The sequence below is a fragment of the Ursus arctos genome, unplaced genomic scaffold (assembly GCF_023065955.2).
Source record: "Ursus arctos isolate Adak ecotype North America unplaced genomic scaffold, UrsArc2.0 scaffold_16, whole genome shotgun sequence".
Taxonomy (NCBI): domain Eukaryota; kingdom Metazoa; phylum Chordata; class Mammalia; order Carnivora; family Ursidae; genus Ursus; species Ursus arctos.
The window spans coordinates 22921183-22944821 of NW_026622830.1; the positions used below are offsets into that span (position 1 = coordinate 22921183).

Below are 23639 nucleotides of genomic sequence, written 5' to 3' on the forward strand. Positions count from 1 at the left end.
CTTGCTGCGGTCCATCTGAGTCCATTCATTCCTCATTAAACAAATATTGATTGAGCACCTACTATGTGCCAAATCCTGAGCTAGACACTAGAAGAGACCCAAAGATCAGTAATACATGGACCCTGCCTAGAACCCCAGTTCACAGACTCACATGGGAGGCAGGAAAATACATACATGTTTCATACACACTGTGTGGTCAATTTTATAAAGAGGGAGTGGGTGGCATCATAGAGGTTGTGATGCCATCACCTGATTGTGAAGGGTAAGTCTGCTGAGCAGAGAAAGGCAGGAAGGGCGTTACAAGCATTGTGCACCGCACAATGGCGTACAGGAGCATAGCATGTATTTCTCTTCAGGCAGCAGGTCTCATTCTAGTCCCGGCCCCTTCGTACTGACAAAGTCAAGCTCCAAGTAACTAACTCATCCAAGCTGGACATTTCTTGAAGTGGGTGGCATCTTTTCACCACCATTCCGGACTTGGGCAGTAAAGGTTGTTTGGTGACAGCTCCCACAGGACCAGCTCCTCTCCTTCTTCAAAAAAAATGAGCCCTTAATCATATTTTAACCTGAGACTTTACCTGCTGCCTCATTGTCACAACAATGAAGCTATACTATTCCAGACAGGCATGAGGTGGAGGAACATAATGGAAAGACCATTGAGCTCGGAGGCAGACACATTCCCCTGGGGTTGAACTCGTGGCTCTGCCTTGTGTCCTTGAACAACCAGCTCCTGAGGCCCCTCTCTGAGCCTTAGACCCCTCAGCTGCAAAATGGGGATAATACTTATCTATTAGAATTTTATGTGCAGCATGGGAGACAAAATGAAGAGAAGAAGGAGTAGAAATCTAGCAAGAATCTGAGCTTTCTGAGTTCAAGAATGATAATAAGGTTTCCAGGTCCCAAATATCAACAGTGGTTATCTCTAGGGAGGGAGACAGGGGAGCAATGCAAGGGGACTGTCTCTTTTAATTAAAAAACTTTGGTATTGTTTGAACTTTTTTTTCCCTCCAATGAGCATGAGTTAATTTGTAATTAACTCATGAGTTAATTTGTAATTAACATGAGTTAATTTGTAATTAGAATATATTCAGTATGGGTATCATATGATTTCCCTCCAACGAGCATGAGTTAATTTGTAATTAACATGAGTTAATTTGTAATTAGAATATATTCAGTATGGGTATCATACTTCATTAAAAAGTTTTTAAAGGATGCCTGGGTGGCTTAGTTGGTTAAGTGTCTGCCTTCAGCTCAGGTCATGATCCCAGGGTCCTGGGATCAAGTCCCACAACGGGCTCCTTGCTCAGCAGGGAGCCTGCTTCTCCCTCTGCCTGCCGCTTCCCCTGCTTGTGCTCTCTCTCTCTGACAAATAAATACAATCTTTTTTTAAAAAGTGTTTAAAAATACCTCATATTGTATAGAAAATTATTCAGGAGACTGATAAGAGCGGTTGTTTCCAGAAAAGACTGGAAGAACTGGGTATTTCTGTGTATTCTTTTGTACTGTTTAAATTTTTTTCATCATACATTTGTATTATTTCTTTAACTTGTGTAATTTTTAAAAAGATTTTATTTGAGAGAGAGAGATCACAAGCAGGGGGAGAGGCAGGCAGAGGAAGAAGCAGGCTCCCTGCTGAGCAGAGAGCCCAAAGCAGGAGTTGATGGTGCCCCACACCCCCAACAGACAGAAAGCACGTCCGCCCACACACAGGTTCCAGACTATAGTGGGTGGGATAGATGGACCTAGGACAGAAAGCCCTGGCTCTGACCAAGTGCAGTTCCCGAGAAGCTCAGCTGGGGGAGCCATTGAGTGCTCACTAGGGAGAGCCCTGAGGAGCCGCAGCTCCTGGGGAAGTTTAAACAACACAAACCAGAAAGGTGTTTGGGGGAAGGATTAGGTGGCTCTGCTCTTGCGCTGCTCTCTGGGTTCCCTTGATGGGAACGGCCCAGGCCCCACAGATCAGAAGAAACACAGATGGCGGGTCAGGGACTCTGGCCTCTCTTTCCGACCAACCCCTAACATGTAGGGTGATACCAGGAAAGATCAACCTTTCTTCTTGTGGGAAGAGCACTGGATTCAGAGTCCTGTGTCTGGATTGAGTCCTGCCTCTGTCATTTCTAACTATGTGATCTTGTGTCAGTCACTTCACTTCTCTGAGGCTCTATTTCCTCATTTATGAACAAGGATAGCATTTTAACAAGTGAATCCTTTTTTTAAAAAAAAAACTAATTTATGGAGCACCTACTATATGCTGGTCACTGAAAGAAAGGTGCTTTACATATGTAAATACAATTTAGTTCTTAAAAGCAGATATTTTGGGGGCACCTGGGTGGCTCCATCAGTTAAGCGTCTGCCTTCAACTCAGGTCATGATCGAGGGTCCTGGGATCTAGCTTCAGGCTCCCTGCTCAGCAGAGTCTGCTTCTCCCTCTCCCTCTGCCCCTCCCCCCACTCCGTGCTCTCTCTTGCTATCTCTCTCTCAAATACAGAAATAAAATCCTTAGGGACCCCTGCATGGCTCAGTCAGTTAAGCGTCTGCCTGCAGCTCAGGTCATGATCCCAGGGTCCTGGGATCAAGTCCCACATCGGGCTTCTTTCTCAGCAGGGAGCCTGCTTCTCCCTCTGCCTGCCGCTTCCCCCTGCTTGTGCTCTCATGCTCTCTCTCTTTAAAGAAATAATAATATCTTTAAATAATAAATATATATCTTTATAAATAAATAATATCTTTTTAAAAGTCTTTAAAAGTAAGTAAATAGAAGTAGATTTTTTAAAATGTTTTTTTATTATATTATGGTAGTCACCATACAGTACATCCCTGGTTTTTGATGTGAAGTTCCATGTTTCATTAATTGCGTATAACACCCAGTGCACCATGCAATATGTGCCCTCCTTACTACCTATCACCAGCCTATCCCATTCCCCCACCCCCCTCCCCTCTGAAACCCTCAGTTTGTTTCTCAGAGTCCATAGTCTCTCATGCTTCATTCCCCCTTCTGATTACCCCCCTTTCTTTATCCCTTTCTTCCCCTACCAATCTTCCTAGTTCTTGTGTTCCATAGATGAGAGAAATCATATAATTGTCTTTCTCTGCTTGACTTATTTCACTTAGCATTATCTCCTCCAGTACCGTCCATGTTGCAGCAAATGTCGAGAACTCATTCTTTCTGATAGCTGAGTAATATTCCATTGTATATATGGACCACAACTTCTTAATCCAGTCATCTGTTGAAGGGCATCTCGGCTCCTTCCACGATTTAGCTATTGTGGACAATGCTGCTATGAACATTGGGGTGCATATGGCCCTTCTCTTCACTACGTCTGTATCTTTGGGGTAAATACCCAGTAGTGCCATGGCTGGGTCATAGGGTAGCTCAATTTTTAACTTTTTAAGGGACCTCCACACTGTTTTCCAGAGTGGCTGTACCAACTTGCATTCCCACCAACAATGTAGGCGGGATCCTCTTTCTCCACATCCTCTCCAGCAATTGCTGTTTCCTGCCTTGTTGATTTTTGCCATTCTAACTGGTGTAAGGTGGTATCTTAGCGTGGTTTTGATTTGAATTTCCCTGATGGCTAATGATTTTGAACATTTTTCATGTGTCTGTTAGCCATTTGTATGTCCTCATTGGAAAAGTGTCTGTTCATATCTTCTGCCCATTTTATGATTTGTTTATTTGTTTCTCGCGTATTGAGTTTGAGAAGTTCTTTGTAGATCTTGGATACCAGTCTTTTATCTGTAGTATCATTTGCAAATATATTCTCCCATTCCATGGGCTGCCTCTTAGTTTTTCTGACTGTTTCCTTGGCTGTGCAGAAGCTTTTTATCTTGATGAAGTCCCACAAGTTCATTTTATCTTTTGTTTCTCTTGCCTTTGGAGATGTGTCATGAAAAAGGTTGCTTTGGCCAATGTCAAAGAGGTTGCTGCCTATGTTCTCCTCTAGGATTTTGATGGATTCCTGTCTCACATCGAGGTCTTTCGTCCATTTGGAGTTTATCTTTGTGTATGGTGTGAGAGAGAGGTCAAGTTTCATTCTTTTGCATGTAGCTGTCCAATTTTCCCAGCACCATTTATTGAAGAGACTGTCTTCTTTCCACCGGATGTTTTTTCCTGCTTTATCAAAGATTAGTTGCCCAAAGAGCCGAGGGTCCATTTCTGGGTTCTCTGTTCTGTTCCATTGGTCTATGTGTGTGTTTTTGTGCCAGTATCATGCTGTCTTTGTGATCACAGCTTTGTAGTACAGCTTGAAATCCGGCATTGTGATGCCCCTGGCTTTGTTTTTCCTTTTCAGTAGTTCCTTGGCGATTCGGGGCCTTTTCTGGTTCCATACAAATTTAAGAACTATTTGTTCCAGTTCTTTGAAAAATGTCATCGGTATTTTGATTGGGATAGCATTGAAAGTGTAGATTGCTCTGGGTAGCATGGAGATTTTCACTATGTTAATTCTTCCGATCCATGAGCATGGAATATTTTTCCATCTTTTTGTGTCTTCTTCAATGTCCTTCAAGAGTGATTTATAGTTTCTAGAATATAGATCCTTTACGTCTCTGGTTAAGTTAATTCCAAGGTAACGTATGGTTTTTGGTGCTATTGTAAATGGGATGGATTCCCTAATTTCTCTTTCTTCAGTCTCATTATTCATGTATAGAAATGCAACTGATTTCTGAGCATTGATTTTGTATCCCACCACATTACTGAATTGCTCTATAACTTCTAATAGTTTGGGAGTGGATTCTTTTGGGTTTTCCATATAGAGTATCATGTCATCTGCGAAGAGAGACATTTTGACTTCTTCTTTGCCGATTTGGATACCTTTGATCCCTTTTTGTTTTCTGATAGCTGTTGCAAGGACTTCTAGTACTATGTTGAATAATAGTGGCAAGAGTGGGCATCCTTGTTGTGTTCCTGATCTTAAGGGAAAGGCTTCCAGCTTTTCCCCATTGAGAATGATATTTGCTGTAGGCTTTTCATAGATGGTTTTTATGAGATTGAGGAATGTACCCTCTATCCCTACACTCTGAAGGGTTTTAATCAGGAAAGGATGCTGTATTTTGTCAAATGCTTTTTCTGCATCTATTGAGAGAATCATATGATTTTTGAATTTTTCTTTCTGGATAAAATTTATGATATTGATTGATTTGCGAATGTTGAACCACCCTTGCATCCCAGGGATGAATCCCACTTGGTCATGATGAATAATCCTTTTAATGTACTGTTGGATTCAATTAGCCAGGATCTTGTTGAGGATTTTGGCATCCATATTCATTAGGGAAATTGGTCTGTAATTCTCCTTTTTGATGGGGTCTTTGCTAGGTTTGGGGATCAAGGTAAATTGGCCTCATAGAATGAGTTTGGTAGCTTTCCTTCTGTTTCTATTTTTTGAAATAGCTTTAGGAGAATAGGTATTTTTTCTTCTTTGACTGTTTGGTAGAATTCCCCAGGAAAACTGTCCAGGCCTGGAGTTTTGTTTTTTGGAAGGTCGTTTATCACTGTTTTGATCTCTTCATAATTAATTGGCCTGTTTAAGAAATCAATTTCTTCCTGTTTCAATCTTGGTAGTTTATAGGTTTCCAGGAAGTCCTCCATCTCTTCCAGATTGCTTAATTTATTGGCATAAAGCTGTTGATAAAAGTTTCTAATAATCCTTCCAATTTCATTGGTGTTGGTTGTGACTGCTCCTTTTTCATTCATAATTTTATTAATTTGGGTCCTTTCTCTATTCTTTTGGATAAGTCTTGCCAGTGGTCTGTCAATTTTATTAATTCTCTCAAAGAACCAGCTTCTAGTTCTGTTGATCTGCTCTACTGTACTCCTGGTTTCTAATTCATTGATTTCTGCTCTAATCTTGATCAACTGCTTCCTCGTGCGTGGATTAGGCCTGTCCCTCTGTTGCTGTTCCAGCTTCTTGAGGTGAGGATATAAAAACTGCATTTTAGATTTTTCTATTCTTTTGAGTGAGGCTTGGATGGCTATGTATTTTCCTCTTAGGACTGCCTTTGCAGTATCCCATAGGTTTTGGACCATTGTGTTTTCATTCTCGTTGGTCTCCATAAATTGTTTAAATTGATTTTTGATTTCCTGGTTTATCGAATCATTCCTGAGCAGGATGGTTCTTAGTCTCCAAGTGTTTGAGTTTCTTCCAAATTTTTCCTTATGGTTGAGTTCCAATTTCAGAGCGTTGTGGTCTGAGAATATGCAGGGAATAATTTCAGTCTTTTGGTATCGGTTGAGACCTGTTTTGTGACCCAGAACATGGTCTATTCTTGAGAACGTTCCATGGGCATTAGAATAGAATGAGTATTCTTTGGTTCTGGGGTGTAGTGTTCTATATGTATCTATGAGTTCCAACTTGTTGAGTATGGCATTCAAAGCCCTTGTTTGTCAGTTTTCTGCATGGGTGCTCTGTCTATTTCTGATAGTGGAGTGTTGAGGTCCCCTACTATTAATGTATTTTTATTTATATGTCTCTTTATTCTGGTTAAGAGTTGGCTTGTGTATCTTGCTGCTCCCCTGTTGGGGGCATATATATTTATAATTGTCATAGCCACTTGTTGGATACATCCTTTAAGAATAATATAGTGCCCTTCTGTGTCTTTAACTATAGTCTTTAGTTTAAAATCCAATCTGTCTGATATGAGAATTGCTACCCCAGCTTTCTTTTGAGGTCCATTGGCTTGAAAGATGGTATTCCATCCCTTTACTTTCAGTCTGAATGTATCTTTAGGTTCAAAATGAGTCTCTTGTAGACAGCAAATGGATGGGTCATGTCTTTTTATCCAATCTGCAACCTTGTGGCATTTATGGGAGCATTTAGGCCATTTACATTGAGACTGATTATTGAGAGATATGATTTTAATGATGCCATGTTGCCAGTAAAGTCTTTATTTCTATAGATTGTGACTTTCTGTTCTGTATCACTCTTGGGGCCTTTTTACTTTTATAGAACCCCCCTTACTATCTCCTGTAGGGCTGGTTTCATGGTTACGAAATTGGTCAATGACTGGCGATTCTGGAAGTTCTTTATTTCTCCATCAATTCTGAATGACAGCCTTTCTGGATAAAGGATCCTTGGCTGCATGTTTTTCTGTGAAAGAGCTTTAAAAATGCCCTCCCAACCCTTTCTCTCATTCCAGGTCTGTGTAGACAGGTGTGACGTAATTCTGATACCTTTGCCTTGGTACGTGAGAAATTTCTTTGCCCTGGCCACTTTCAATACTGTATCCTTGGATCTAATATTTGCGAATTGCACTATGACGTGATGTGGCATAGGTTTGTCGTGGTTGAGCTTGGGAGGGGTCCTCTCTGCCTCTTGGACACGAATGTTTGTTTCCCTTGCTAGATTAGGGAAGTTTTCAGCTACAATTTGTTCAAATATCTCTTCTAGACCTCTGTTTTTCTCCACCCCCTCGGGGATGCCGATGATTCTGACATTGGAACGTTTCATTGAGTCAGTAATCTCCTGTAACCTACATTCATGAGAATGGATTTTTTTGAGTCCAGATTCTATTTTAGCTTTCTCTTCTACTAACCCATCCTCCAGTTCGCTGATACGTTCTTCTGCCTCATTCACCCTGGCCGTCAGAGCCTCTAGTTTTGACTGCATATGGCTCATAGAATTTTTAATTTCTGCCAGATTTGCTCTCATTTCCACCCTTAGAGATTCCATATTCTCATTAACATTTTCGTTAATACTTTTTTCAAGTCTACACATCATCTTGACCATTGTTAGTCTGAATTCCATTTCTGATAATTTTGTTATATCCATATCCATTAGTTCTGTGGCAGAGGCCACAGACTCATTGTCTTTTCTTTGCTGGGGGGGATTTCTCCTTCTCGTCATTCTGATGAGGAGAGGTTGCGGGGTTGTCCAGAGCCCAAATTATTGACCGGGACCCAGGCAGTGCGCACTTGTTTTATAAGGATCTTAGGGATGTGGGCTTCTTGATTTTTCAGCCTGCCTTCGGGGGGAGGGGCCTGCCGCTCCAATACTCAGGCAACCCTGTTTGGGTAGAGTCTCCATGTCCCCTGTGAGGGGGGATGGGGATGGGCACACTGTGAGCCGGTGTTTCCAGGCTTTTGTTCTCTGGCGGCTTTCCCTGGCGGTTTGCTGTGCGTCTTCTGAGAGTCAGAGCAGCAGTGGCCGAATCTCAGCCTCTGTCTCAGAACAGAGGGATCGCGGACTGATGTTCTGGCCACTTTAACTCTGTTTCTGTTGGTGCTGCTCAACCCTGCAGTGTCCCGGGATGTGCGCCCCACATCCTGCGTCCCAGCCCTCATTTCCAGGGCCGGGGCGTCTCTGTCCTTTGTGTTTCTAACACCGCCAGCTGCCCCCCGCGCTCCTGGAGCTCCCGGTCTCAGTCTGGTTCCAGTGAGCACACCGGAGTTCTGTTTCAGTCTGGTGGCGCGCGCTCCCGGCTCATGGTCTCAATCTGCTCTCTCACGGGTGCCAGTCCCTGAGTCCGCCTGCTCCCCCATGCAGGTGGCTACCGCTTCCCGGTGCCCGAATGCAGCGGCTCCCTGCCCCTTCCGTTTCTCTTCCGATATCTGTGCGCGGTTTCACGGCTCTCTGCTTCGTACCTCAATACTCAGCGCTGGAGATGTTCATTTGTAGAGATCCAGATGCGTCTTCCTGCGTCTCAGGCTGATTCCGTGGATGTTCAGGCTGGTCTGGTACCTATCCAGCTCGACTCAGGGGACTGGCTGAAAAAGAGGTCCCCTACTCCTCCTCCATCTTAACTCCAACAATCAGAAGTAGATATTTTTATCCTAATTTTATAGGTAAACAAACAGATTCAGAGAAGTGATTTTTTTTTAAGTAATCACTATGCCCAATGTGGGACTTGAATTCACAACCCCGAGATCAAGAGTTGTATGCTGTACTAACTGAGCTAGCCAGGTGCCCTTGGAAGTGATTTTTTAAAAAATATAGATGCTAGGGGCACCTGGGTGGCTCAGTCAGTTAAGCATCTGCCTTTGGCTCAGATCATGATCTCAGTGTCCTGGGATCGAGTCCCGCATCGGGCTCCCTCTTCCTCTGTCCTGCGTGTGCTCCCTCTCTCTCATTCTATCTTAAATAAATAAAATCTTCAAAAAATATATAAATGATAGGTAATATTTATGTACTGCTTACTATGCGTGAGACACTGTTCTAAGAACTTACAACAATTGATAACAATTACATGAGGTAGGTATATTATTATTATTCTCAATTTATATAGGAAGAAACTGAGGCACAGAGAGATTAAATTAGCCTAAGGTGACACAGCTGGTGAACTGGGGAGCCAGGAATTACAGGTAGGGAGCCCGGCTCTTAATCATGTCACAAATCAGACTTTCCTTCTTCAAACGCCGCTGGGTTTCCCACTACACTAAAGATAAAACCCGATGTCCTTTCTCTGGCTTGCAAGGCCTTACTTGAAGTGGTCCTGGCATGGTCTGACCTCAACTCCTATCACTCTCCCCCTTGCTCACTCTGCTTCAGCCATACCAGCTTCTCTTGGTTTGTAGCTGTGCGGAGCACATTCCTGCCTCAGGGCCTTTGCATTTGCTGTTCCTTCCACCTGAAATGATCATCCTCCAGACCTTTGCATGGCTCATTCCCTCACTACATCCAGATCTCTGCTCAAACTTCACCCCCTCAAAGAGACATTCCTATCTAAAACAAACATTCTTTTGACCCTATTTAATTTTTCTGCACAGCATTTGGAATTCTCTGAAATTATGCACCTGTTTGCTTGTTTGTCTCTTCCACCAGAATGCAAGCACAGACTTGGTTGTCTTGCCCATTGCTAGATATCCAGTGCTCAGGTGTGGGACCTATCACATGGTAGGCACCCAATATATAGTTGCTGAATAATTAAGCACATAAATGAATGAATGTCCACAGGTACAAGATTGGTTAGAGACACAGGCAGGACGCAAGCTGAGGCTGGAGGCTCTGGCTGTTAGCCTCTGTGCTGTGCCGGACCGGATCTGAGAGATCCCAGGAGGTTCAGATAGCATCATGGATGTGAAACCACTGTGAACACTGATAAGTGCCTGAAAAAAAGCAAAGAATTAGTATTATTATTACTCAGTTCACTGTTTGCTCATCTGCGAAATGAGGATAAGAATACTCTGGCCCACCAACTTTAAGAAAATGTTTTGTGGACTGCCAATGAGATAATGAATGGGGAAACATAAAAGCTAAAGGCTCTACATGGCAGAAGGAACTGTAAAGATTATTTCCATGCCGGTGGCTTCCCAAGGCTCCCATCCTCTACCTCGAGTTTGACATTAATATTGCTGACAGGAGTGGGGGAGGTAGGGGGACATGGGGGACCAAGGGACTCTGCGTCCCAGTAATTAAACATGTTGGGACTGAAGCGCTGCCAGCAGCAGCATCTGGTTGCAATTACCAGAGGGGACTGAAGTGATTAGTCACCTTTATAGTGAGAGCCAGGTCGGTCCCCTGGGCTCCTCCCTGGAGAGGGCCTTCTCAGCAAGCTCAGAGTCCCCGTTCCCTACTCTCATCCCATTTCTGGAGTTCCCTGATCCCCAAAAATAGTCCCTGCTCTGAGACTTCTCCATGTCCCTGAAGTCCCAGGCTGTTGGATGAGACCTTGGCTGAAAGCCAAGAATACCAGAATCACCCCCACCACCCTTTTACTTCTACTCGTGTTTCTACAGGCCAGGTTAGGAGTCTTTGGCATGAAAGGTGTCAAAGCAGGAACTCAGCTTAAAAAGTCATTTAATCTTTCTGAACTTCTATTTCTTCATCTGCAAAATGTGGATACCAGGAGCACCTTCATCATGGGATTATTGTGAAGATAAATAAGGTAAAAAGTACTGTGGACTACAAACGCTGGAGTCTAGTTTATTTGACTACCTGCTTAATAAATAGTACCTATTATGAATATTTGTCAGGCGCTAGGCTAATACCTTTTATAATTCATTTAATTGAATCCCCACAAACACCCTATGAGGTAAGTACAGAGTCTCAGAGAGGTTTAGAAGCTTCCAAAAAATCACGCAATGCCCTAAAGCATCTAGCAGAACCAGGATTCCAAACCGGTCTGTTTGTCTCCAGGGGCCCTTACTCCTTATTGAACCATGTGCAGGGACATCTTCGTTGTTTGATTCATTCATCCCTTCATTTATTCCCTTAATCAAGCTTACAAAGTGCCTGATAAGTGGCAAGACAGAATCCCTCCCTTTAAGGAGTTCAGAGCCCAGCGGGGAAGTCATGAAAGGTCCATAAGTAACTTCACCTTGAAGTAGCAAATGATGGCTTTTGTATATAAGGGCCACTTAGAGATTGATTCATCCATATCACACACACTGAGAATCTGCTATGTGCTGGACCCCGTGCCCAGCACTGGAAATAAGTGAAAGACGAATATGGTGCAGTCTAGTCATCATCTAATGGGGGAGACAGAAATTTAAATAAATGATTACAGTTGTTAGGAATTCAGTTATGATTTTAAAAATATGAAAAAAAGCACATACACAGAGTAGAAGAACTGTGTTCAAAACAAAAGGCAGAGACAGAACTGGGGAAGCTCTGAGCCGCCAAAGCAGGAAGGAGCACAGATGTGTGATGGCAATTCAGGAGTGCGTATTTTCTGGTGGATGAGGGAAGGCTTCCTGCAGGAGAGGGCCCATGAGCTGGCATTTTTCAATAGGTAGGTTTTAGAGAGGGGGAGCATTGGAACAGAGAAATCTTGGACGCCTAGAAGCCAGTTGCCAGGTAATTATAGTAGGACGGTGGTAAGGACCAAGATAGTGAGGCAGTGGGGGACAGAGAGGAGGCAGGAATGTCAGAGATGACTGCTTCAGTGTGGACAATCAAAGGGAAGGCAGGTATTGTGAATCTGGGCAACTAGAAGGGATAGTAATGAATTCAGCTCTTTCTTAAAGCGCCCCCAAAGAGTGTCTGATGGTGTCTTGGTCCTTTGAGATGGGGAGGTGGGGCTCTACGGGGTACTCTGGCCCAGGAGCACCACAGGAAGCTTGAAAGGGCCAAGTTATGCTGCTGTGCTCTGAAGATTAGCGAGGATCCGGGAGCATCACCATGAAAAGCCTGGTCAGGCACCTGGACACCCCAACCTGGTTTCATCTTTCATTCATCAAACACTTGCTGAGCTTCTACTCTGTGCCAGGTCATGCTGGGAAACTAATCTGGTGACCTTAGAGTGTGAACAGATCTCCATTAAGTAGACTCAAAGGATCTCAGATTAAGAGGGAAGCTTTCCTGATGACTCCTACACTGCTTCTTACAGCGTGACAAGTGTTACGGCGACAGGTACAAGAAGGGGTAGTTAGTTCTGTCTGGGGATCAGGGAAGTCTTCCCAGAGGCGGTGAATTCTCAGCTGAAGCTCTCAGGATGAGGAAGGCTTCCTCCAGTTGTGGGAGTTGATATTTCAGGTGAAGGGAACAGCTTTCCCCCATGAGTCCGGCTGAAATTCAGACTTCTTCCAGAGCTACCAGAAAAACATGAAGGGGGAAAATCCTTTTTCCAGCCTCCTGCAGGGGTCGCTGCTGCCCCAGGCTGCCACCTCCGGACTCAGCCAGTCCTTCCCAACAAAACTCGGGAGTCTGTCTTTGCTGGGGTGGTAGCGAGGTACACCCTGGACCTGCCTCCATGGAAGGAGTGGGCTCGGGGGTGGCAGTGCCCCCTGAAGCCTGAAGAGATCATCTGAGCTCTGTCAGTGGCACTTGGGGGTTGGAGTGTAGTGGGTACAGATATTTTTCTGTCTCTGGGTCACCACGAGTTTATTAAAATAAAAGCAACTGTGGGTAAATGCTGCCATTTGTGCTGCCCCCCCAACAACAAATCAGGCCCCAGACTAGACGCAGGGGTTGAAACTGCTTTAAAACACCCCAAGGACTTAACTGAAAACCCACACTCCCCATGTTTCTGGGGCTTAAGATCTTGAGCTCATTCCTCAGTATCTCTCCTCAGGAAGGTGGGGTGGGCTGCCCCTGGAGGTGGAGGTGAAGACCCCTGAGTCTGCGCCGCGGACTGAGAGGCCCCCTAAGCCTAGAGTCCTGCTGCGGGGCTCTGTGCCAAGAGCCCCCGTGAGCCATGGCCTCGAAAGGGCAGCGGTGATTTTTTTCACATAAATATATAGCACTTAAATGAGTTTAGACAGCATGACATCAGAGAGTAATTAAATTGGTTTGGGTTGGAATTCCGTTTCCAATTCCTGAGTTCAGGTTTGTAAAAGATTTTTCTGAGCACCTGCAGGCGTGTGTGTGTGTGTGTGTGTGTGTGTGTGTGAAGTATTTTCACTGGAAAGGATTCAAAACTTAAAAAAAAAAAAAAACTGGAGCACACAGGCAGCATTACGCCATTCTTCCTTCTTGGAAAAATCCCTCAGCCTTATACAAGCCTCCTTCAAGCCCTCAGTCAGTTGTGCAGGAGAAAGGGGGCGGTCGGCTTTCTCCTTTCAAGAACGAGTTATTTTCAGCGGCTGACTGGAGACGGTGCACGTCTGGATACGAGAGCATTTCCACTATGGGACTGGATACAAACACACACCCGGCAGACTTAAAGAGTCTCAGACTGAGGAGAAAGCCTTTCCTTCTGCTGCTCCCGCTGCTGCCGCTGCTTTTGAGGGTCCACTCCGTTCATGGTTTTTCCTGCCAAACCAGAGGCACCTTCGCAGCTGTCGCCCTTCTCTCTGGTGTCATTCAGCGGCTGGCCAGAGGATGAGACTCCCCAAACTCCTCACTTTCTTGCTTTGGCACCTGGCTTGGCTGGACCTGGAATTCATCTGCACTGTGTTGGGTGCCCCTGACTTGGGCCAGAGACCCCAGGGGGCCAGGCCAGGATTGGCCAAAGCAGAAGCCAAGGAGAGGCCCCCTCTGGCCCGGAGCGTCTTTAGGCCAGGGGGTCACAGCTATGGTGGGGGGCCCGCCAATGCCAGGGCAAAGGGGGGCACCGGGCAGACAGGAGGCCTGACACAGCCCAAGAAGGATGAACCCAAAAAGCTGCCCCCCAGATCGGGTGGCCCTGAACCCAAGCCAGGACACCCTCCCCAGACAAGGCAGGCGGCAACACGGACGGTGACCCCAAAAGGACAGCTTCCTGGGGGTAAGGCACCTCCAAAGGCAGGATCTGTCCCCAGCCCCTTCCTGCTGAAGAAGGCCAGGGAGACTGGGCCCCCTCAAGAGCCCAAGGAGCCGTTCCGCCCGCCCCCCATCACACCCCACGAGTACATGCTCTCGCTGTACAGGACGCTGTCCGATGCTGACAGAAAGGGAGGCAACAGCAGCGTGAAGTTGGAGGCTGGCCTGGCCAACACCATCACCAGCTTTATTGACAAAGGGCAAGGTGAGGGGGTGGGGTGGCAGGGGCACGGCTGAGAGGGAGGGGCATCTGCATGTGTGGAGGGGCCTTTCAGAGCCCGGACACTGCACTGGTGGGAGATAGTGTGTGCATCGGCCTGGGGTGGTATCTGGGACTTACCTCCCACATACCAGGTCCCTGGCTGCTGGCGTATCAGAGCCAATTCCTGCAAGGTGCAGAGGGGGTTACTGAAGCCTGGAGAGGAGACAAGACTTGCCAGTTGGTGGCAGAGTTGGGGACCACACTTTGAGACTCTTACCAGGCCATGCTCTGTTCTGAGGTGGGTTGGCCAGACTTTTCAGGCTCCAGAGGTTTGTAGGTTTTCTCAGATGGCAGAGAGAGAAATTAATCTCTAGATACCTGTGGTTCTGCAAATTTGCCTTCAGGCAAGGGGGCAGAGGAGGCAGGATGGATGAAGACAGTAAATGGGGCATCTTGGAGTCATGGAATGACGTTCTAATATATGGTGTGGGGGGGCAGAGTGGGGGGTGGCAGACTTAGGGTCTAACTCACAATATGACCTTGAGAGAGTGCCTTTTCCCCTTGGGGTCTCGGTTTCCCCATCTGCACAACTCTATGGGGATTGGACTGGGTGATTTCTGAGAGTCCTTCAAATATGAACTTTATGTCCTGTCCCAAACACAAATCATTTTTATCATCAACCTGGGAGGGTATCCATTCCCCTCACCTCCCCCTATGCTCACCTAGCGTTACTGTTTTGGCTTCTTCCTCTCCACTTGCTGTGTGATCTCAGCAAGTCCCTTCCCCTCTCGGGGCCTCAGTTTCTCTGTAAGTGTGAAGAGGGAGATGGATTACTCATTGCCAGGGTCGCTTGTAGCTCTTATGCTCTGGTTCTGAGTCTTAGGACTTTGGCTGGCAGGGTGGGGGAGGGGTCAGAGATGGGGAGAGGTTCCTCATTAGAGCTGGCCTGTGGGGGATTGACAGGGTGGGAGGAAGCAGGAGGCAGCAGGTCTGGCTGGGGTGGGGGAGGTGGCCTGGCTGCCTGCCCAGCCAGGGAAAGCTGTGACCCCTTGGGGGCTCATAAAATAAGTCCTTGTGCCCCCCAGCTCTAAGGGAGCTTGCAGAGGGGGAGATGGGGAGTTTAAAGGCCTAATTAGTCACTTCTAGAGCAGCGTATGAATGCTTCCCAATGGCAAATTGGTATTTAGGAAGGAGGGCGTGCTGATTTGGACATACTACAGAGTTTCTCACACACACACAGCCTTATATTTATACATACATGCTGAATCACACACACATGTGCAAAGGTGAACACACACCTTCTTACATGTACACACAGAATAATCTTACACACACATATACATATCCTTCAGATATTCACACAAGCACAATCATGCACACACATGTCACTCACTATACTTTACCTTTCGTATTCACATATAAGCCCAATCACACGTGCACACATGCACACACATACAGTCACTCACACACACGCTGACACACCCAGTGGGGTAAGACATGTACACAACGAAATCATTACACTAGGAAGCCAGGGAAATTGGATTGTAGCTTTATCATTAACTATCTGTGTGAACTTGCACAAGACGCTTGCCCTCTCTGTGCCTCATCTGTAGAATGAAAACACCAAGATCTTCCTTAAGGTATAGTGGGAGCAGCTCAGGATTGGGTATAAAAAGTTCTAGACTAGAGTTCCAACTCTGCTTTTTTTTCTAGCTGGGCGATCTGGGGCAAGTCACCTAACTCCTCTGAGCCTCAGTTCCTCCTGTGGAAAAAATAGGGCTAATCATAATACCCACCCCACCTATCTCTCCAATGAGAGACCGTATAAGAGAATAGATGGGGAGGGATAGCAAGAGGCAGTTAGAAGGCTGATGCGTCTCTGATATGCATTGTCATTGACACAAACACCCGGAATTGTTCAAATCACCACAGCCCCATCTTTGGATAAACAGCCCTACTTGGTCTGCTGTTTAGGAAGCTCCCTTATTTTGAAAAAGGCTCTCAGTGGTTTGGGTCTTGGCCTCTGTCAGAGTAGGGGAGAGGTTAAAGAAAGCTGTCTCCTGAGGGGAGAGAGCTGTGGCCCTCCCGTGAGGCCTCGAGGTGGCTGGCTGTCTTGGTGAGGTTGCAGGGAATGACTTCTGGGTGTTCTCTCTAGATGACCGAGGTCCTGTGGTCAGAAAGCAGAGGTACGTGTTTGACATTAGTGCCCTGGAGAAGGATGGGCTGCTAGGGGCCGAGCTGCGGATCTTGCGGAAGAAGCCCTCGGACACGGCCAAGCCAGTGGCCCCCGGCATCGGGCGGGCTGCCCAGCTGAAGCTGTCCGGCTGCCCCAGCGGCCGGCAGCCGGCAGCCTTGCTGGATGTGCGCTCCGTGCCAGGCCTGGACGGATCTGGCTGGGAGGTGTTCGACATCTGGAAGCTCTTCCGAAACTTTAAGAACTCGGCCCAGCTGTGCCTGGAGCTGGAGGCCTGGGAACGGGGCCGGGCCGTGGACCTCCGTGGCCTGGGCTTTGACCGGACTGCCAGGCAGGTCCACGAGAAGGCCCTGTTTCTGGTATTTGGCCGCACCAAGAAACGGGACCTGTTCTTTAATGAGATTAAGGCCCGCTCAGGTCAAGATGATAAGACTGTGTATGAGTACCTGTTCAGCCAGCGGCGAAAAAGGCGGGCCCCACTGGCCACGCGCCAGGGCAAACGGCCCAGCAAGAACCCCAAGGCCCGCTGCAGTCGGAAGGCGCTGCATGTCAACTTCAAGGACATGGGCTGGGATGACTGGATCATCGCACCCCTTGAGTACGAGGCCTTCCACTGCGAGGGGCTGTGTGAGTTCCCCTTACGCTCCCACCTGGAGCCCACGAACCATGCAGTCATCCAGACCCTGATGAACTCCATGGACCCTGAGTCCACACCGCCGACCTGCTGTGTGCCCACACGACTGAGTCCCATCAGCATCCTCTTCATTGACTCCGCCAACAACGTGGTCTATAAGCAGTATGAGGACATGGTTGTGGAGTCTTGTGGCTGCAGGTAGCAGCACTGGCCCTCTGTCTTCCTGGGTGGCACATCCCAGGATGCTGGTCACAACAGCCCGTCCCTGCACTCCCGGAATCAGAGAGGTTGGGAAGCAGCAGCCAGGGACATCTACACAGCCTGCATGAAAGGGGGTTCCAACAGCCTTGCTCTTACTCTCTGAGTGGGACTGGGTTCAAGGTTCCTTTCTATCCACAAGTCCCCTTGTCTGAGGATTTCTGCCCTTCTGCTCCTCTGACTGGCAGGGACAGACCCAGGGAGACAGACTCTGAATGGGACTGAGACCCAGGAGACCTTGCTTTCCAATGAGACTCAGCCCTCAACCTCTCCTTACCTGGGCCTTTTTGGTTTCCGGACACTCCAGGGAGGGCTCCTCTTGGGAGAGCCCACAGGTGCTGCCCTCTCCTTGAATCACCATTGTGCCTGGTGACTTCCTGCCCCTGGGGCAGATGACATGCTGATTGGGCAGGGGTGGGCAGGAGGGGGTGAGGGCTTGGGCCGGGTTGAGGAGTGTGAGGCTGTTAGACTGGTAGATGAAAATGTACATTGATGAGATAAAAAGCAAAACTGTTACTAAACTGTGGCAAATTTCTTGTTTACTCCAGGGGACCCAGTGACCCCTCAAAGAATGACTGACCCAGGGAAGGGAGGTGGGTTGCCTGAAGCAAAACGGGAGAGTACAGGCTGAGTAGGGCCAATGCAACCTCTAACCCCCTTCCCGTTCCTTCCAAAGGCCCATTGGTCTGGAGCTCCGTCTGTTCCTCTGGGGCCTGGCAAGAGGCTTGACATTCCTTAGTCAAGCTTGTTGCCTCCAGAATGGATCCCTACATGGGAGGAAAATTGGGAATTTCATTTTCTCTAAAATCAACCCCACTTCATTCACCTATTTGCGCCCCACCCCCACACATACTCACAGAATCAGCTGCCCACCATTTAGAGGGCCGGCTACCTTTCAGTGGGGATACTGGGCTTCCAGGGATCTCCTCCTCCCCTGTTGGGGCATCTTCTTTTTGCCACTGACCACTGTTCCTTGAATGATCTTATCTGTGGCCCTGCTACCCTCCAGCTTGGCACCGTTACCAGTCCTCCCTGCTCATCCATCACTTCCTACCCATCACCCCAGCTCCAGAAACAGAGCTGGAGTCCCTCTCCTTTACATTATCTGTTATACAAATACATAACTATTTATTAAATAAGTAACCTTCCCACTTAGACCAATGCCAGATACATCCTGACAATGTTTCCTGCTTGGGGCTTGGCCCAGAGTAAATGCCCACTTCCCTTTATCCACTAGAATCCTTAGGGGGGGCATGAGGCATGAACACTTGGGAGGGGAACAGAACCCTCTGGTAGGGAAATTTGGGCACGCGAGTCTTTGTTCTAAGGGCTCAGGACCAGACTCTGCCTGGCTGAAGAGCAGGAGGACCAGGGGAAGGGAGTCTAGGTCTCTGCTTCCCACCCAGGGGGCCTCAACATTTTCCCCACCTCTCTCCAGCTGGGTCTTTGATTCCCAGGGCTCCTAGCCAAAGCTGTTTCAACAGTAGGGATTCCTGCCCAGCTATGGGCAGATCTTGTGTCCCTTCCCTCTAGGCCTGAAACCTGGGTTGTCAGGACCTGAAACAAGAGCCTAGCACAGGGGGCAGCCTACCTTTGAGCTGCCTCCCTGGCTTGGAGGCCATTACCTGTCCCTGAGGGGCCAGTCTGCACCTGGAGCCTAGCCTTCCCTGGCCAGGCTTCGTTGTGTTTGGCCGGTGGCAGGCCTGCGAGCTCTGGCAGTAAACAAAGGAGCTGCCACAGCAGACAGAGTTCTGGTGTGAGAGGGGAGAGCGAGCCTGGAGGCGGTGCTGGGGAAGCCAACCAGGGGACTGTGGACACAGGGAGAGCTGGGTAGAAGCAGGGGGATGGAAACCGAGGGTAGAGAGAGAGGCAGAGGATGAAGAGGTCACAGGTGGGGCTGGCTCCTACACGCACTGATTTTCTGGGCTGTGTGTCCCTCCTTTCTTGGAAAGTCTGACAGCCTGGAGCGGCACCCTGCCTGAGCCCTGTCAGAGGGCTTCCTGTCATCTCAGCCCCCGTGCTCTTCCTGCTGCAGGCCCGGGCACTGCATTGACTGTTGTGGTCTGGCTTGGTACCTAAGAGCTTCCTCTCCCACCTCAACCTGCCCTAGAACTTGCTTTCACAAAAGAGCCACTCAGACTGCGGGCCCTCCCCCCTTTCCTCCCCAGACTATGGGAATCCAATCAAATCAGTGTGGGAAACAGCCCTTCTATCCTAACCATCTGATCACCTGCCTCCTTGGACAACGATCTCTACTGGGCATCACCTCGGGTCCAATCGAAACAAGCTTCGGACTTGTATGGAACACTTGTGTGCAAGAGGGCACGAGGCGTGTATCATTCTCAGTTCACAAACTGGCTCTCTGCTGAGGTTCACAAACACGCTTGCAGCTCTGAAGGGCTCAAAAGGCAGCCCAGTTTCAAATTTCAGATCTGTCACTTAGAGTTAGAGGCCTTGGGCAAGTAACTTAATTCCATGAACCTTGGTTTCCTCATTTGTCGGGGTTGGTGGGGAGGGGAATAAGGAGGGGGAAGGGGTAGACAATATGCTTATTTCATAGGGCTAACTGTGCGGATATGAAAGACACTCAACACAATGGCCAGCACAGCGGTGGCACTCAATAAATATTAGCTGTATCATTATTGTGTCTCCAACAGTTCTGTGAAGCAGGTAGGGCAAAGGACTATTACCCCCCCTCTCATTTTTATAGATGAGGAAGCTGACATCCAGAGAGGTAACGCAGGCCTCCTGTGGGTCTTAGCATTCTTTGAACCATTCTTGCTATTTCTCTCCCCCAATGCCACTGACTCTGGTCCTGGCGTGTAGTCAAATTAGCTTCCTAGGCCTTGCCTTCCTGTTCCTAAAAGTTTCGCCTTGGGGATGCATAATCTGTTCGTTTTTGGGGAGAAATAGCTAAGCATATAGGTTAGGGCAGGGAAGATGAGAGGCCCATTGGGGTGGAAAGAGGTGAGGCTCCTAGTGCCCTGATGTCATCTCTTAGCCCCTCCCACATTCCTATGTCCCAGGCCCATAGGCGGGAGAATCGTTTTTCCAGAGTTTGGACACACGACCTTGGAAAACCTCTCAGACTTCACAACTAGTTCTTTTGATCTGTGCACACATGTAAGGAAGCAGAGCAAGGAAGGGTGAGTCACATATGCTTGGGAGTCAGGCAGATCTGGGTTCCAGTTCCGGTTCCACCACTTTCCAGCTGAAACTCTCTGAGCCTCGGTTTCTCTGTCTGTGAAAGAGGGATAATAATATCAAATTTAACAGGCCTGGGATTTCGGAGAGGGGATATTTATTCATTCCATCAACCTTTGATCCATTCATTCATTCATTAATCAATAAATATTTATTGAGGGCTTACTATGGCCCAGATGCTGTGCTGAGGGTTGGGATAATAATAGCAATCACAATTGTAAATGTTTATCAAGGGCTTATTGTGTGCCAGGTACTGTGCTTAGTACTTTACCTAACTTCTCTTACCTTGCAATGACCAGGTCCTCAAGTTCCACACATGAATGAAAGAGAAAATAAAGACCCCAAAAGATGCTAGGATGGTAATATAATCGGCTGAATCAAAGGAGATGAAATAAAGGGGAAAATTCAAGTTGTCCATCAGAATGCAATGGAACCAACCATACAAGTCCAGCATGTAAAACAATGGGATTTCACAACTTCAGATGGGAAAGAGATAGTATTACAGGTAGCTGTGAACTGAATTGAATCAGCTGAATTTGATGTGGATGCCTAAATGCAAATATTAAGTATGGGCTTCATGCAGGACTTGGGGAGTGTTGGGATGGACAGAGTAAGGGAGAAGCAAAGTCAAGGGTGAATCCTGTGGGGTTTTGTTTTGTTTTGTTTGCTTGGGCAACTGGGTGGAAGGTGTGCCATTCAAGAACAACAATGAAAGAGAATTCAGAAGAAGGAAACATTTTGAGAGGAAGATAATGAGGTCAGATTTGGACATGTCAGGTTTGGAGAACTCTTTTTTTTTTTTTTTTTAAGATTTTATTTATTTATTTGACAGAGAGAGAGAGAGCACTAGCAGGGTGGAGTGGCAGGCAGAGGCAGAAACAGGCTCCCTGATCACTGGGGAGCCGGATGCGGGGCTCCATCCCAGGACCCTGGGATCATGACCTGAGCTGAAGGCAGACACTTAACTGACCGAGCTACCCAGGTGCCCTGAAGAACTCTTAAGAGATTAATTTTAAATAGGAAAAGCAGCAATTCTTTCAAGAAATAAGAAGAAAGGATACATACATATGATAAAAACAGGTTTGTTGGTTGAGTGGTGGGAAGTCAAGTTTCATTCTGATGGCTTCTAATTTCTATTTTCTGTGTGAAGTAGGAGTTGAGGCCATCTGTTCAGAGACAGTAGGAAGGGGTCAGAGTCAAGGTTTGAGGAATGTAGAAAAGGCTCCTGATATTTGTTTAATTGTGTCCCTCAAAAAGATATGTTTAAGCCTTAACCCTCATACCTGTGAATATGACTGTATTTGGCAAAATGGTCTTTGCAGATGTAATCAAGTTAAGGTGAAGTCATGAGGCTGGGTCTCAATGCAACCTGACTGGAGTCCTTAGAAAAGAAGAGACACAGAGACAGGTAGGGAAAAGACCATGAAATGACAGACGAACAGATTGGAGTTATGCAGTTGTAAACTAAGAAACAACAAGAATTGCTGGAAACTGCCAGAGCTAGGAAAAAACAAGAAAAGGCTTTCCTGGAGCCTTCGGATAGAGCATGGTCCTGCCAACATCTTGATTTTGGACTTCTAGCCTCTAGAACTATGAAACAACACATTTCCATTGTTTTAAACCACCCAGTTTGTGGTGGTTTTTTTGGTAGTTGTTGTTGTTATGATAGCCCTAGGAAATTAATACAGTTATAAATAAATAAATAAATAAATAAATAGCAGTCCTAGAGGAAGCAAGATGAATTGAGCACAATAGTGGTGGATAATCGTACTTGGTAGTACTCATCGGCCCCTTGCATGATTTTCTTCAATAGTACCCAATAACGGATGCAGGCATGAAATACATGAACAATTACAGGGTTGGAGTCTTTCTAGATGGACGGGATAGAAAGACGTTTGAGCAAGGAAGTTAATATTGGTAAGAGAACAATTGAAGTGATGGACCATATAGTCTGAGCTAGATAGAAGTATAGAGAGGAGACGGTTGACATACTATAAAGAGAGGAGATAAAAAGCCTGGAGGTCTCGATGGGGTAGAATGACAGTTGTACTAGAAGTAATTAATGAGAGCTGAAAGAAGAGAATGGTAAGAACACAGAATGGCATAAATCAGAAATTTCAGAATTAAAACAATTCCAGTAATAAAGTCCAAGAATTGGCCATGGGAGTGAGTGGCTGAATACCTCACAGAAATGGAACCATAATCATACAACATTTAGCCTCTTGTGACTGACTGCTTTCACGTAGCATGTTTTCCAGGGTCATCCATATTGTAGCTCTTATCAGTAGTTCATTCCTGTTTATTGCTGAATAACAATCCAGTTTCTCGATACCCCACATTTTATTTATCCATTCATCAGTTGATGAACATTTAGGTTGTTTTCACCTTTTATATGCTATTGTGAATAGTGCAGTGATGAACATTCATAAAGACTTTTTGTGGACATATGTTTTAATTTTGACTTAGGAATGGAATTAATGGGTCATATGGTAATTCTATGTTTTCATTCTGAGGAACAGCCAGACTCTTTTCCAGAACAGCTGTACCATTTATATTTCCATCACTAATGTATGATGGATCCTTGCTAGCACTTTGTTTTGTACGTCTGCCTGATTATAGCCATCCAGTGGAGTGTGAGGTGGAATTTCATTGCATGTGCCTGTGTATGTATGTGTATGTACGCATGTTGGTAGTTCCCTAATGACTACTGATGTTGATCATCTTTTCATTAGCTTATTGGCCATTTGTAGATCTTCTTTGGAGAAATTTCTATTCAAATCCTTTACCCGTTTTTAATTGGGTGTTTGTTTATTATTGAGTTGTAGAGTTCTTTATATATTCTGGGTACGAGCCCCTTATCTGATATCTGATTTGCAAATATTTTCTCCCATTCTGTATCTTTTTACTTTCCTGATGGTATTTTTTGCAACACAAAAGTTTAAATTTTTATGTAGTCCAATTTATTTTTTCTTTTGTTTTCTGTGCTTTTGGTGTTGTATCTAAGAAGGTTTTTATCTAACACAAGGTCATGAAGAT

General features: G+C 46.4%; 1 protein-coding gene across 1 annotated transcript; it reads left to right on the forward strand.

The window, feature by feature from the left end:
- The first annotated feature begins 7325 nt into the window (after positions 1-7325).
- GDF5 (growth differentiation factor 5) lies at positions 7326-17920 on the forward strand. Its single transcript, XM_026503368.4, has 2 exons — positions 7326-14316; positions 16469-17920. The coding sequence occupies exons 1-2, from the start codon at positions 13692-13694 to the stop codon at positions 17341-17343; spliced, it is 1500 nt and encodes a 499-aa protein (XP_026359153.2). The 5' UTR covers positions 7326-13691; the 3' UTR covers positions 17344-17920.
- The last annotated feature ends 5719 nt before the right edge of the window (positions 17921-23639 follow it).